The sequence below is a fragment of the Carya illinoinensis genome, chromosome 11 (genome assembly GCF_018687715.1).
Source record: "Carya illinoinensis cultivar Pawnee chromosome 11, C.illinoinensisPawnee_v1, whole genome shotgun sequence".
NCBI lineage: Eukaryota > Viridiplantae > Streptophyta > Magnoliopsida > Fagales > Juglandaceae > Carya > Carya illinoinensis.
The window spans coordinates 9,589,209-9,601,290 of record NC_056762.1 but is presented as its reverse complement, the minus strand read 5'-3'; the positions used below and the strand labels follow the sequence as shown (position 1 = coordinate 9,601,290).

The 12,082-nt window shown below is 38.8% G+C and overlaps 1 protein-coding gene across 3 annotated transcripts in view; it reads right to left on the bottom strand.

Annotated features, from left to right (window-relative positions):
• Nucleotides 1–11,878, bottom strand: part of LOC122281416 (pre-mRNA-splicing factor ATP-dependent RNA helicase DEAH1-like) — a 43,931-nt gene extending 32,053 nt beyond the window's left edge. Inside the window, exons 1-6 of one of the 3 annotated variants that reach the window (XM_043092872.1) lie at nt 11,713–11,878; nt 7,172–7,282; nt 6,940–7,070; nt 6,575–6,796; nt 6,387–6,458; nt 5,222–5,308 (exon numbers count right to left, since the gene is read on the bottom strand). In XM_043092872.1, coding sequence (XP_042948806.1) covers nt 5,222–5,308; nt 6,387–6,458; nt 6,575–6,796; nt 6,940–7,070; nt 7,172–7,271 — 612 coding nt within the window. In that variant the 5' untranslated portion in view covers nt 7,272–7,282; nt 11,713–11,878. Of the gene's footprint in view, nt 1–5,221; nt 5,309–6,386; nt 6,459–6,574; nt 6,797–6,939; nt 7,071–7,171; nt 7,283–11,712 lie in introns of those variants that run through there. The other 2 variants (XM_043092871.1, XM_043092873.1) reach the window with 2 other exon arrangements.
• Nucleotides 11,879–12,082: the final 204 nt, after the last annotated feature.

The following is a 12,082-nucleotide window of genomic DNA, read 5'->3' as shown; positions in this document are numbered from 1 at the left end:
AAGCATATACGTAGTTCTTTCCATGTATAGAATTCCTTTGTACAGTTTATATAATATAGAGAAATCAGAAGGCCAACTATTCAGCCATTCATACAGCATTTTTTACTTATCTTGACGTGGTATCAAGAGCCGGTTGAAAATTTTTTCTCTCGGTTATATTGTCGCGTACGTGAATAATTTTTTTTTTTCTCGGTTTCGTGTGTCGGCGTTCGTGTGTCGGCATCTTCTAAGTCTCGGCAGCACATCTCAGCACCTTCTGTTTCTGGTGTATCACACCCAACGTCAAAGCTTCATGTTTTTCAGCATTCTGTTTCTAGGGTAGTCTTTGTCAGCAGCTTCTGTCTCAGTTTTGGGCATTTTTGGCACCCTCTTAGTCTATCGACACGTTCCTCTCCTGGGGTGGTGTCTTTCAGCAGCCTCTGTTTAAGGTCTTGGTATTTCTTTTGTTCTCAGATTTTTTTTGGGAGTCTTTTTCTTGGATTGGGTGGTTTTGGCATATTTATTTTGGTCTGGGTATTTTTTTGGCTTCTCTCATTTGTCGGCAGCAGGTCCTTCTCTCGGTTCCTTTAATTTTTTGGATATTTTTGCTTTGTCTCGAGTTCCATTTTTTTTGCAATGGACTCTGCACCTATGTGTGTCAAGTTTACAGGCAAAAATTACTCTACTTGGACTTTTCAGTTTGAACTTTTCCTCAAGGGAAAAGACCTTTGGGGCCATATTGATGGCACAAATGTTGCACAAACATCCAACACTGACAAATCCAAGGATGTCGTGGCTTCTCCTTCTTGGGCTGTGCTTGATACTCGGATCATGTCTTGTCTTCTTGGTTCGATGGAGCCACCTATTGTCACCAACTTGCGGGCTCATCGCTCCGCTCAATCCATGTGGAATTACTTGAAGAAGGTTTATCATCAAGATGATGATGCTCGTCGCATTTAGTTGGAACATGCAATTGCCATGTTTCAACATGGTAGTCTTTCCATACAAGACTACTACTCGGCATTTTTTAATCTTTGGCATGAATATACTGATTTGGTTATAGCGGATGTTCCTGTTGCCACTCTTTCGACTATTCAGAAGCTTCATGAGACTAGCAAGCGTGATCAGTTTCTTATGAAACTACACCCGGAATATGAATCTGTTCGCTCCTCTCTACTGAACAGATCTCCTGCTCCCTCTCTTGATATTTGTTTTGGTGAGTTACTTCACGAAGAACGTCTTAGTACTCGAGCTATTCTGGAGCAATCTCATGGCAGTTCCAAGACGGCAACTGTGGCTTATGCTGCCCAAGGACGAGGATCACCTATGACTTCTAAAAATTTGCATTGTTTCTGCTACAAGAAATATGGGCATATTGCTACCAATTGTCCTAAAAAGTATTGTTCTTATTGCAAGAAAAATGGTCATATTATCAAATAATGTCGTATCCGCCCCCAGAATCGTCAGGCCCAAGCATTTCACACTTCTGTTACTGTTCCTCCCAAAGCAACTTCTGTAGCACATGACTCTTCCTCAGGTGCTTCCTCTGATCTTGCATCTCCTGCCGCTACTTACTGTACCCCTGAAATGGTGCAACAAATGCTTATTTCAGCATTATCTGCGATGGGATTTCAAGGTAACAATTCTACTACACTTTGGTACGTAGACTCGAGGGCTTCTAATCACATGACGAATGCTCCCACAACTCTGTGTCATGTTCGGCCCTATGCTGGTCACTCTGCCATTCAGACTGCCAATGGCAGTTCTCTACCAATAGTTGCTATCAGAGATGCCTCGTCTACATTTACTAATGCGTTTCTTGCTCCTTAGCTTTCCATGAATCTTATTTCTGTTAGTCAATTAGTTGATAACAATTGTGTTGTTAATTTTTCTGGTGATGGTTGTGTTGTGCAGGACCAAGTAACGGAGGAGCCGATCGCGAAGGGACCTAAAGTGGGGAGCTTGTTTCCACTATTTTTACCTGTTCCAGCACTTTCTCCAGTTTCTTCTATTAAGTCTTTTGCTTGTAATAATGTTCCTAATCTGAGTATGGTGTGGCATCGTCATTTAGACCATCCCAATACTCAGATCCTATCTTATGTATTGCACTCTAGCTTTCTTGGTAATAAAGAACATTCTTCTTTATCTCTTCAGTGTGATTCTTGTAAACTTGGTAAAAGCAAAACTCTTCCATTTCCTTTGCATGCTAGTAGAGCTTTTCGTTGTTTTGATCTTATCCATAGTGATGTTTGGGGACCTTCCCCGGTTAGTTCACATGAAAAATTTAAATACTATGTGACTTTCATTGATGATCATAGCAGATTCAGTTGGGTTTATTTTCTTCGCTCTAAATCTGAGGTTTTTCGTACTTTCACTGAGTTTTTAACGTATGTTGACAATCAATTCTCTACAACTATTAAGACATTATGCACAGATTCTGGTGGTGAATATTTGTCTACTGAGTTTCAGGCATTATTGGCTTCTAAAGGTATTATCCATCAACGTTCATGTCCCGCTACTCCCCAACAAAATGGAGTAGCCGAACACAAAAATCGTCATCTTCTTGATGTGATACGTACTCTCTTGTTAGAATCTTCTGTTCCATCCATGTTTTGGGTTGAAGCTCTAAAGACTGCTACTCACTTGATTAATCATTTACCTTCCCAAGTCTTACACATAGAGTCTCCCTATTTCCGCTTGTTTGCTAAGCAACCTAGTTATGATAATCTTCATATCTTTGATTGTGTATGTTTGTTCATTTACCTCCTCATGAGCGACATAAATTATCTACTCAATCTATTAGATGTGCATTCTTGGGATATAATGTGTGTCAAAAGGGATTTGATTGCTATGATCCTACATTACATCGTACACGCATTTATACGAATGTTATTTTTTTTTTTAAAATCAACATTTCTTTCCTGTGTCATCTGTGCCCTATTTTTCTATTGCGGTCCTCCCCTGCTTCGAGCAGCAGCTCTCAGATCTTCATCAAGTCAGTTCTCGCTTTAAACCAGGTATGGTGTATACGAGACACTCTCGCCCACAATCTCTTCCGGTGGCTCACCCGATATCTGATCCTAACATGCACTGAAATTAGTCAGTGGCCGCACCTCCAGAGCCTTTGGTACGTCGTTCTCCTCGAGTGTCTGTACCCCCGGATAGGTATGGGTTTTCGTCTGGCAATTCTATTTCAGCTCTTACTGCTTCATTGTCCAATTTTGATATTCCCACATGCTACTCAGATGCTATCAAGCATGACTGGTGGCGACAAGCTATGCAGGAAGAAATTGCCTCTAGAGGCCAATCACACCTAGGACATTGAGCCTTGTCCTTCCACTATAGTTTCTCTGGATTGCAAATGGGTTTACTCAGTCAAGGTTCGCTCTGATGGGAGTTTGGATCGTTATAAAGCTCGGGTTGTTGCTCTTGGGAATAATCAGAAATATGGTGTCAATTATTAGGAAACCTTTGCTCCTGTGGCTAAGATGACCATTGTTCGTATGATCCTAGCTCTTGCTGCTTCCAATGATTGGCCACTACATCATATGGATGTTAAGAATGATTTTCTTCACGGGGATTTTGAAGAGTGTATTTATATGAAACCATGCCCGAGATTGTTTCCCCCTCCGACCTCCAATGTGTGTAAACTTCATCGCTCTCTTTATGGTCTCAAACAAGCTCCAAGAGTCTGGTTTGATAAACTTCGAACCACTTTATTAGAATTTTACTTCAAACAAAGCAAGTATGACACTTCATTGTTTCTTCAGAAATCAGACATGGGTATTGTTATTCTTTTGGTTTATGTTGATGATATTGTGATAACTGGTTCCGATTCTACTTTACTTGTCCAGCTTAAGACTCATCTCTTAGTCTCTCACATATTTTCTTGGTCTTGAGGTGCATCGTAGTCCCATTGGTATTTCACTCAATCGACATAAGTATGCTAGTGATTTGGTGGCTACAGTTGGACTGCAAGAAGCTACCTCTGTTGATACTCCCATGGAATTAAATGTCAAGCTTTGCAAAGAAGAGGGTGACTTACTTGTTGATCCCAGTTTATATCGGAAATTAGTGAGTAGCCTTGTCTATCTCACCATCACTAAACCAAATATTTCTTTTGCTATACAGCAAGTCAGCCAGTTTCTTCAGACTCCTCGCCATCTTCATTTGGCTGCTGTCCGTAGGATCATACGCTATGTTCAGGGCACTTATGCCCGTGGCTTATTCTTTCCTGCAGGCAATTCTCCTTGTCTTGTTGCTTATAGCGATGCTAATTGGGCTAGTTATGCTAATACACATTGCCCCATCACTGGTTGGTGCATGTTCTTAGGTGATGCATTGATCTCCTGGAAGAGTAAGAAGCAAGACAGAGTTTCTAAGTCATCTACAAAATCTGAGTACTGAGCGATGTCTCTTGCTTGTTCCAAAATTATTTGGTTTCGAGGTTTGCTTGCTGAGTTGGACTTCTCTGAGACCGATCCTACACCTTTACATGCTGATAATACAAGTGCTATTCAGATCACAGCCAATCCTGTCTATCATGAGCACACAAAGCATATTGAAGTCGACTGTCACTCTATCCGTGAAGACTTTGAAGCTCGTGTTATCACTCTTCTACACATTTCCACTGAACTACAAATTGCTGATATCTTCACCGAGGCTCTCACTCGTCATCGACATTGCTTCCTAAGTAGCAAATTGATGCTTGTTGATCAACCCGCATCAATTTGAGGGGGGCTGTCAATGGACAGCTTTGCTGTCCATATTTGTTTCCATAATTGTTTTCATATTTGTTTCCTTGATTTACTCTTCTGTATAATTAGCTTAATATTTGATACATTGTATAGGGATAACATTAGCATATACGTAGTTCTTTCCATGTATAGAATTCCTTTGTATAGTTTATATAATATAGAGAAATCACAAGGCCAACTATTCGGCCATTCATACAGCATTTTTGACTTATCTTGACAGTATAGACACATATATACATGGGCAAACAAACATATATACTCCCGTGTGTGTGTGAACAAGCCAAATTGATTTGCTTCACTTGGCAAGCTCAGGTATACAGCCACCATTTAACTGCCTCCAATTAAGCATAAATGTAAATCAATGATGTGAGGACACATAGGCAGGTTAAACCATGATGGCTTGGACCAACAAGACAAAAACCAAAAAGGTCCAAGCATACCTTTTGACAAAAGCTAACAGTAATAATTTCAATATAAATGTACACCTTTCGTGTCCCTGCTGCATCTCGCTCCCTTATATTTCTCTCTAATTGCTCCCTCTCTCTTTGGTCACGCAATCTCTCTTCCTCTGACTGCAAAACAGTGGAAACACAAGACATAATTTACAGAGAAAACAAGGAAAACATATTGATGAAAAATAAGCATAATGTTTTTCCCAAGTAGAACTAACACTAGGCAAAACATGAGTGCAAACTTTACAAAGGCACACAATGGTATAATCAATGAAACCACGTATGTATTCAAGCAAACATATTTTAGATTTGATACCATGGAACATGTCAAACCTAGTTGCACCAAAAGGGCCCTAATATGAATCTCAAGGAAGAAGCCGGGATTATAAGTTTGTAGAGGTCGAGTACTTTTAGGTTTGAAATGAATCATTGAATTGAAATTTTCTAGAAACACGATTAGCAAAGTGAAAAAAATGAGTAAAACAATAAGAAAGAAAAAATAATTTCAAGTTTGCATCCTTCCAAGAATATTGCTAATATTACATCTAAGCTTTTCATATCTTGCAATTAAAAAAAGAGGCTGAACTATGGAAACGAGCTATATAGGAATTATAAAAATGACTTTTCCCTCCATACACTTCTCTTATCTCTACAGAGAAGATGAAAGCCCACAACTCTAAAGGCTATCCAACCTGGAGATGGCGGGTTAAGCCCACAGGTCATTCAACCTTTGAAGTCGGGGCCTCTACCGGTGCTGCAATAAAGCCATCCGAGACAACATTAAACAGGGCGGGGACAACACAGAAACCACCAACGGAATAAGGTGAGCCAGTGGCTGGGCAAAAGCACAAAGTAAAGGAGACATACAAACTGGGCAAAAGCACCCAGATATGAATTTTATTTGTAAGAGCCTTGGGAGGGCGGGCCCCCCTAAGCCCTTTGCCTTGTCCCTGACTATGGTATAGCAAGCTGATAAACAAACCAATAAGAAGACCAGATAAAAGAATTAAGGATATTAAAGTAGTGAATCAATTGATGGAGTCGGATTTGTATGCTAGGTCACATTGTCAATATAAATGAACATTGAAAAAGTATTATGTGTTATAACTCGAGACTTTTTCCAGTGAAAAGAATGCAGTGTAACAAAAGATGCGGCATCTTGTACAAATAAAAGCATACACATTTAAGCACAAAATACCTCTGAACCATCATCTTCATCCTCAGAAGTTCGCCTTTTAGCCTGTCTCTTTGTTTCCCTTTGTGCTATTACCTGTAGCATTGCATCAAAGCAAGCAAACATAATGTGACATTACTTTAAGCTTTTCCCAATACTTGATGAAACAAAGACAAAAACAAAATTCCATCAGTTAGGCCATAATACTGTGCCTCATCATCTCCATCTTCATCTTCTTGACTTTCAATCCTCTTCCTGAAACGTTTTCTACGGGTATCTACTTTTCTGGCTTCAGGAGCAGCTGCAGTGGAAGATTTATGATCAACATTACCTCCCACATCATTGTCATCATCATCATCATCAGCATCCAAAATTGCATAAGACTTCTGCTGCTTTGCCAACATAGCAGCTTCCCTCTCTTGTTTCTGATAAAGCTGTAATAGACACCAAGTATAGTGAGAAGGGGCAGAGAATATTAGATGCATGTATGCAAAGAACAAAAAACTAAAACAGCAAAGAAATTTTGCACATACTCATCAAACTTGTAACCCTATGAATTACTTAATAAAAAACTCACATTTACACCAGATGATTTACGTGGCACTCTAGCAAAGATTTCTTCAGAAAATGCACGGGTTTCACTTGATGAAGACAGTCCAAATTCCACAAGCTTGACCAACACATCAGCTGGTGAAACTGCTTGCTTAGCTGCAACAAAAGTAACCAGGTCCGTTAAATAAAGCAATAACCACAATCTTATATGTCCCTCCAAGGCTGAATTACAGAGAAATTATCATGTCATGACTTACATAGTCCGATAACATACTGAACAAGAGTGGGTTGAGAATATCCCAGCAGCGACATCAACTTATCTGATACCCATGTCTTCAAATTGTTTTCACTCCCCATTTTCCCTGGCACTAAACAATATAACCAAATCAAACCAACAGGTTCCAACTTTCAATAGATACAAGGACAGCACAAAATATTAAATTTTAAATTTTCCTAATGCATTAGTTTGGATGAAAGTAAAAATAAACCAGAATGATGAAATCTATATTAAAAACTAGGCTTGGTTTTGATCGCCAAGAAGACCTCAGAACAAAAAGCTTCGATTTAGATGTATCTAGTTGTTAAAAAGTTACATCTGAGATAGATAGATAGATTGAGAGAGAGAGAGAGAGAGAGAGAGAGAGAGAGAGAGAGAGAGTTCTGCGATCGCACAAGGACTTGAGAGAGAGAACTTTCACTCTCAGGTGAATTAAGGAAATAATCAATGTGATATTCACAACAGTTTCCATAAAAAAGAAAAAAGAAATCTAATGGTTCAACGATCAGTTTTTTATGCTATAGCTTGAGTTTTCTCAGCAACCAAAGGTTACACTTTGGTTGGTTTTGGGCTCCTTAAAATTGTGGTTTGTTCAATTGTTCCATGGAACTAAACAGAAGTAAAAATTCAATGTTAAATAATCTGAGAAATTGAACTAATCTGATTAAACTAACCAAAGAGTTGGATTGTGAGAAAGGTTGCTTGCCTCGGACTTGGGGGTTTCTCCAAGAGCGTGGCGGGAGAATGATGGTGAAAGAGTGGATGTGAGACCACCAAAAGGGCCAGAAAGAATGAGAAGATGCATAGGGAATGAGATGGGATGAAAATTTTATGAAAAATAGTATAATAGTTTGTGAATCGTAGTGAGATGGTTGGAGTTAAATATTTTTTAGGTTTTGGAAAATGAGAGAGAAAAAATTGAATAAAAAAATATTATAAAGTTAAAATATTGTTAAAATATAGTTTTTTAATATTATTTTTGTTTGGGGATTTGAAAAAGTTGAATTTTTTTTATTTTTTGTTTGAAATTTTGGGAAAGTTGTAATGATTTGTTTGAAAGTATTTGTATTTGAATGATATTTGGGAAGGAGATGGGATGAAAATTTTGGAATGGAAACTTTTTCCAAACAAGCCCTCAGATTTACGCCATACGATTGATGGCTTTACGTCAACTATGGCGAAGAGAGCTCTACGAAGAGGGAAAGTGGTTGGTTTCAAACGTGTGCAAGGGCAAACGGGAAAAAAATGAAATTTAGCAAAACTAATGGCTTCAACTGGAATTGGGCAGCGGGCCCCTGTAATCTACCCCACCTGCACAATCTGCCATCTCGCTTGGGGACGGGCGGACAACCCACACACATGGGGTGCGGGCAAGTGCTTAAGGCATATAGATCAAAATGCAAGCAGGGTTTTCGCCTGCCCGCCCACTCATGGGTATATAATATATATATAAATATATCATATGTAAAGCAAATCCCTAATTTTCTCTCTCCCCTCACTTTCTCCTCCAACCGCCCACCTCTCCTCTCTCCCTTTTCTTCTCTTCTCTTCGTCTCCTCTTCTTCTCTGCCTCTTTTTCTCCTCCTCTTCTTCTTTTTATCCTCGTTTCAGTCCTCTTCTTCTCCATTGATGACCAAGCGGTGGTCGTGGGTCACCAGCAATTTTTTCTTCTATTATTTTTCTCATCCTCTCAATCCTCTTCTTCTTCTCCACCTACGGCCAAGCCATGGTCAAGGATTGTAACATCATAATATTTGTGTAAATTCATGCATAAATATGAGGTTTTTGTGCCATTTTTGGCCTTTTTTTGTGAATATTATTGGTGGACGGACAGTGGCAGTGTAAATTTTCCTGTATGGCAAGCGGATATGGATGGTTACGGATATGGGCAGGGATGAGGTGCAGGAAGGGTGGCTACCCGCCTGTATCAGACAAGTAGCACCCCTAGATGTGGCCCTCTATTTTTAACACACCACCAGAATCAACTAACGTGGCATAGCCCTCGACAATTTGAAATTTTTAAAGGGTAATAATGTCTTCATTCTGTCATTCTCATTCATGATGCTGATTATAAAGATTTTATATGTCAAGCATTAAATGATCAATTAATTAAAATATGCCAACTCAACAAATGTTATTAGGGATGACAAAATAAAAAAGTTGTATTTTTCATTTTCAAAACAAGTCAACTCGATTTTTCGTCCCTCTCAAGTCTCAGTCTCAGCTAGATATCTAGTTCTAACTTTTGCAATAGCCTCTATCTATATGGTAAGGACAAGCCAAAACAATAGCTTGCTCCCATTTTCTTTCCATGAGGGAGAATAAGAGCTCAAGTAGCAATGAATAGTGTTTCTTATGCTTCCCCCTTTCCTTTAACCTCTCTATTGTGCTTCTTCTTTTTAGTATACGCATTCATCTCCCAATCCTAAATAATTATTATTACCGGGCTAGAGGTAAAATTAAGTTGGTTTAAGATCAAATCGTGAACTAAGAACCTAATGATGGATGGAAACTTTGATGTATTTGAATGTGGGCTTAATCTTGTTACACAAGGAGAGGCTGATGTGTAAAGACCTACTTTACACAAGATCTTGTTTGAAGGTATTCAGTTGATAAGATAGCACTAGTATGTTTCATCTCATGAAACACTACTCGATCAGCTGACTCAATTAAATAAATGCAAGTTCCCTCTGAAAAATCGTTTATTAGATGCTCACTAATACTTTGATATCTAGCTCATAATCAACAACCTAGTAATACAAAAGCAATCTAGTGATACCAAAACAACTTTCTCACAACCTCTTCTTATATGAAAAAGGAAACAAACGAATTCGATTGAAAAATGAAATAACCCCATTATGCATAATCTATACAAAATAGCATATATCAAACCATAAATCCTAACACCCAATTGCAACAACCCACACCACAACTCAAAACTGAACTCCAAAATTGGAAATAGGAAATAAGAAATCAAAAAAAAAAAAATCCAACTCCAAGTCAAATATAAAAAATAAGAAATTAAAACATAATTCAAAATGAAGCTACAAGTTTATTCTTGACTCAACATTAGAAGAGTGCTAGAGAGAGAATATGCGATGGTGGGTGCCTACAAAATTGTGAGTGTAGATAAAGACAACAGACTGCTATTGGTAAGAGAGGTACATTATGTGATGTAAAGAGGAAAACATGAGAAAGTTTGAATGATGTTTTCCAAAAACAAGAGAGAGAAAGAAACAATAAAAAAATTCTTGACAAAAACAGAAACATATTTATCTTTCAATTTCTTGTACTTTCTAAAAAGAGAATAAACTAATTGCTTATAAAGCATGAACAACTGACAGTAACTAGTAAGATAGGTCAGAACTGCTTCTCCTTATCAATAGCTTGCCTTTAATCCTACATGTTCTCTTACAGCTTTTGATCCATTCAGATGCTCAGCAAGGTTATTTGGTTCTGAACTGCATATCATATTTCCTCATAATTGATTCTTTCTTCTGCATTACTTTTATCTTCTGACACAGGTTTCAACTTATATTCATCACATTTCTTTTTCTTTCCCCTTTCCCCTTTCATCCAAATGTACACAACAACCCAAGGGGTTTGTGCCCACAACATCACCCTCCATCTATTCACCTTTCTTATTTTCACTTCTATCTAGCCCACTCCGGTAACAGCCAACTCTAAGCCTATTAGGTGATATAATCCCCTGAAAATTAAATAGCATATGAATACCAACAAAATTCTTATTCTGATGATAAAATTGATTCTTGAGTAACATTCACGGAGTTAATTAAATGTCAGGCACAAATTTTATAACAAACATAAACAAAACAAACCTTATAATGGAAAGAATCACAGAAACAAAACCTGATAACTTATTCAAGTTTCTACAAATTATTAATAAACTGATAATTATTAGTAAACTGATAATTTAAATCAGCATAACACCTAACCTACGAGCCGAATACAAATCCAAAACATCAACAATAGATATCTGCACCCTAATCTAGTTAAATCTTTCGCTGAAGTTTCACGTATACAGAAAGCAGAAACTAGGAATTTTCAAATCGACGGAGGGAGAGGGAACACATGGAGAAGGAGAAGAAAACCTAGAGGGGGAAAGAAACTTGCCGACGACGATGGCGTGGCGGTGCTGCGTATAGCAGCTTCGGTGGCACAATCGGAGCAGAGTGAGACCGAGAGATGCGAAGTTGAGAGAGAAGAGACCGAGGAATGAGGCATAGGCACGAAATGGGGGAGATACAGATGGACAGAACCGAGAGAAAGAATAAGGGTAACGACCGGGAGAGCTTACTCAGACCGGAGAGAGAGAAAAGAGAGAGGGAGAGAGCTTACTCACGGCGGAGGAGGTGGCAGAATACCTTAGGCTGCGGCGGAAAGACGGTGGGGCAGCCTAATCACGGAGGAGAGAGAGAGAGCGCGCGCGCGCGAGAGAGAGAGAGAGAGAGAGAGAGAAGGACGGAGAGAGAGAAATAGACAAAGAAGAGAGAGACTCACCGGCTAGTCGAGGCGGCAACGGCGCGGCAGCGGGCTCGGCGTGGGAAGGGCGTCAAAACACTCGGCGGTTTAAAATCAAAATACTCGGCGGTTTACTGAGGTGAAACACAAACTATCACTCAGAAGGGAGAGAGTATCAGGCCGGGAAGAAGAAATGATACTGACGAAGTTTTAAATCGTGAAGTCGCCGCCAATAGTTAAATGTCATGCGCTATCATTTTCGACATAATAGTATTAGCATTGGATTAGCTTTTTTAATTAACTTTTTAGTTTTAACTAATCACTCAAAACTTGAAATTTACGTTAGATTAATCATCACACTATTTATAATAATAACTATTATTATTTATATTTCTTTAATTATTTTTTA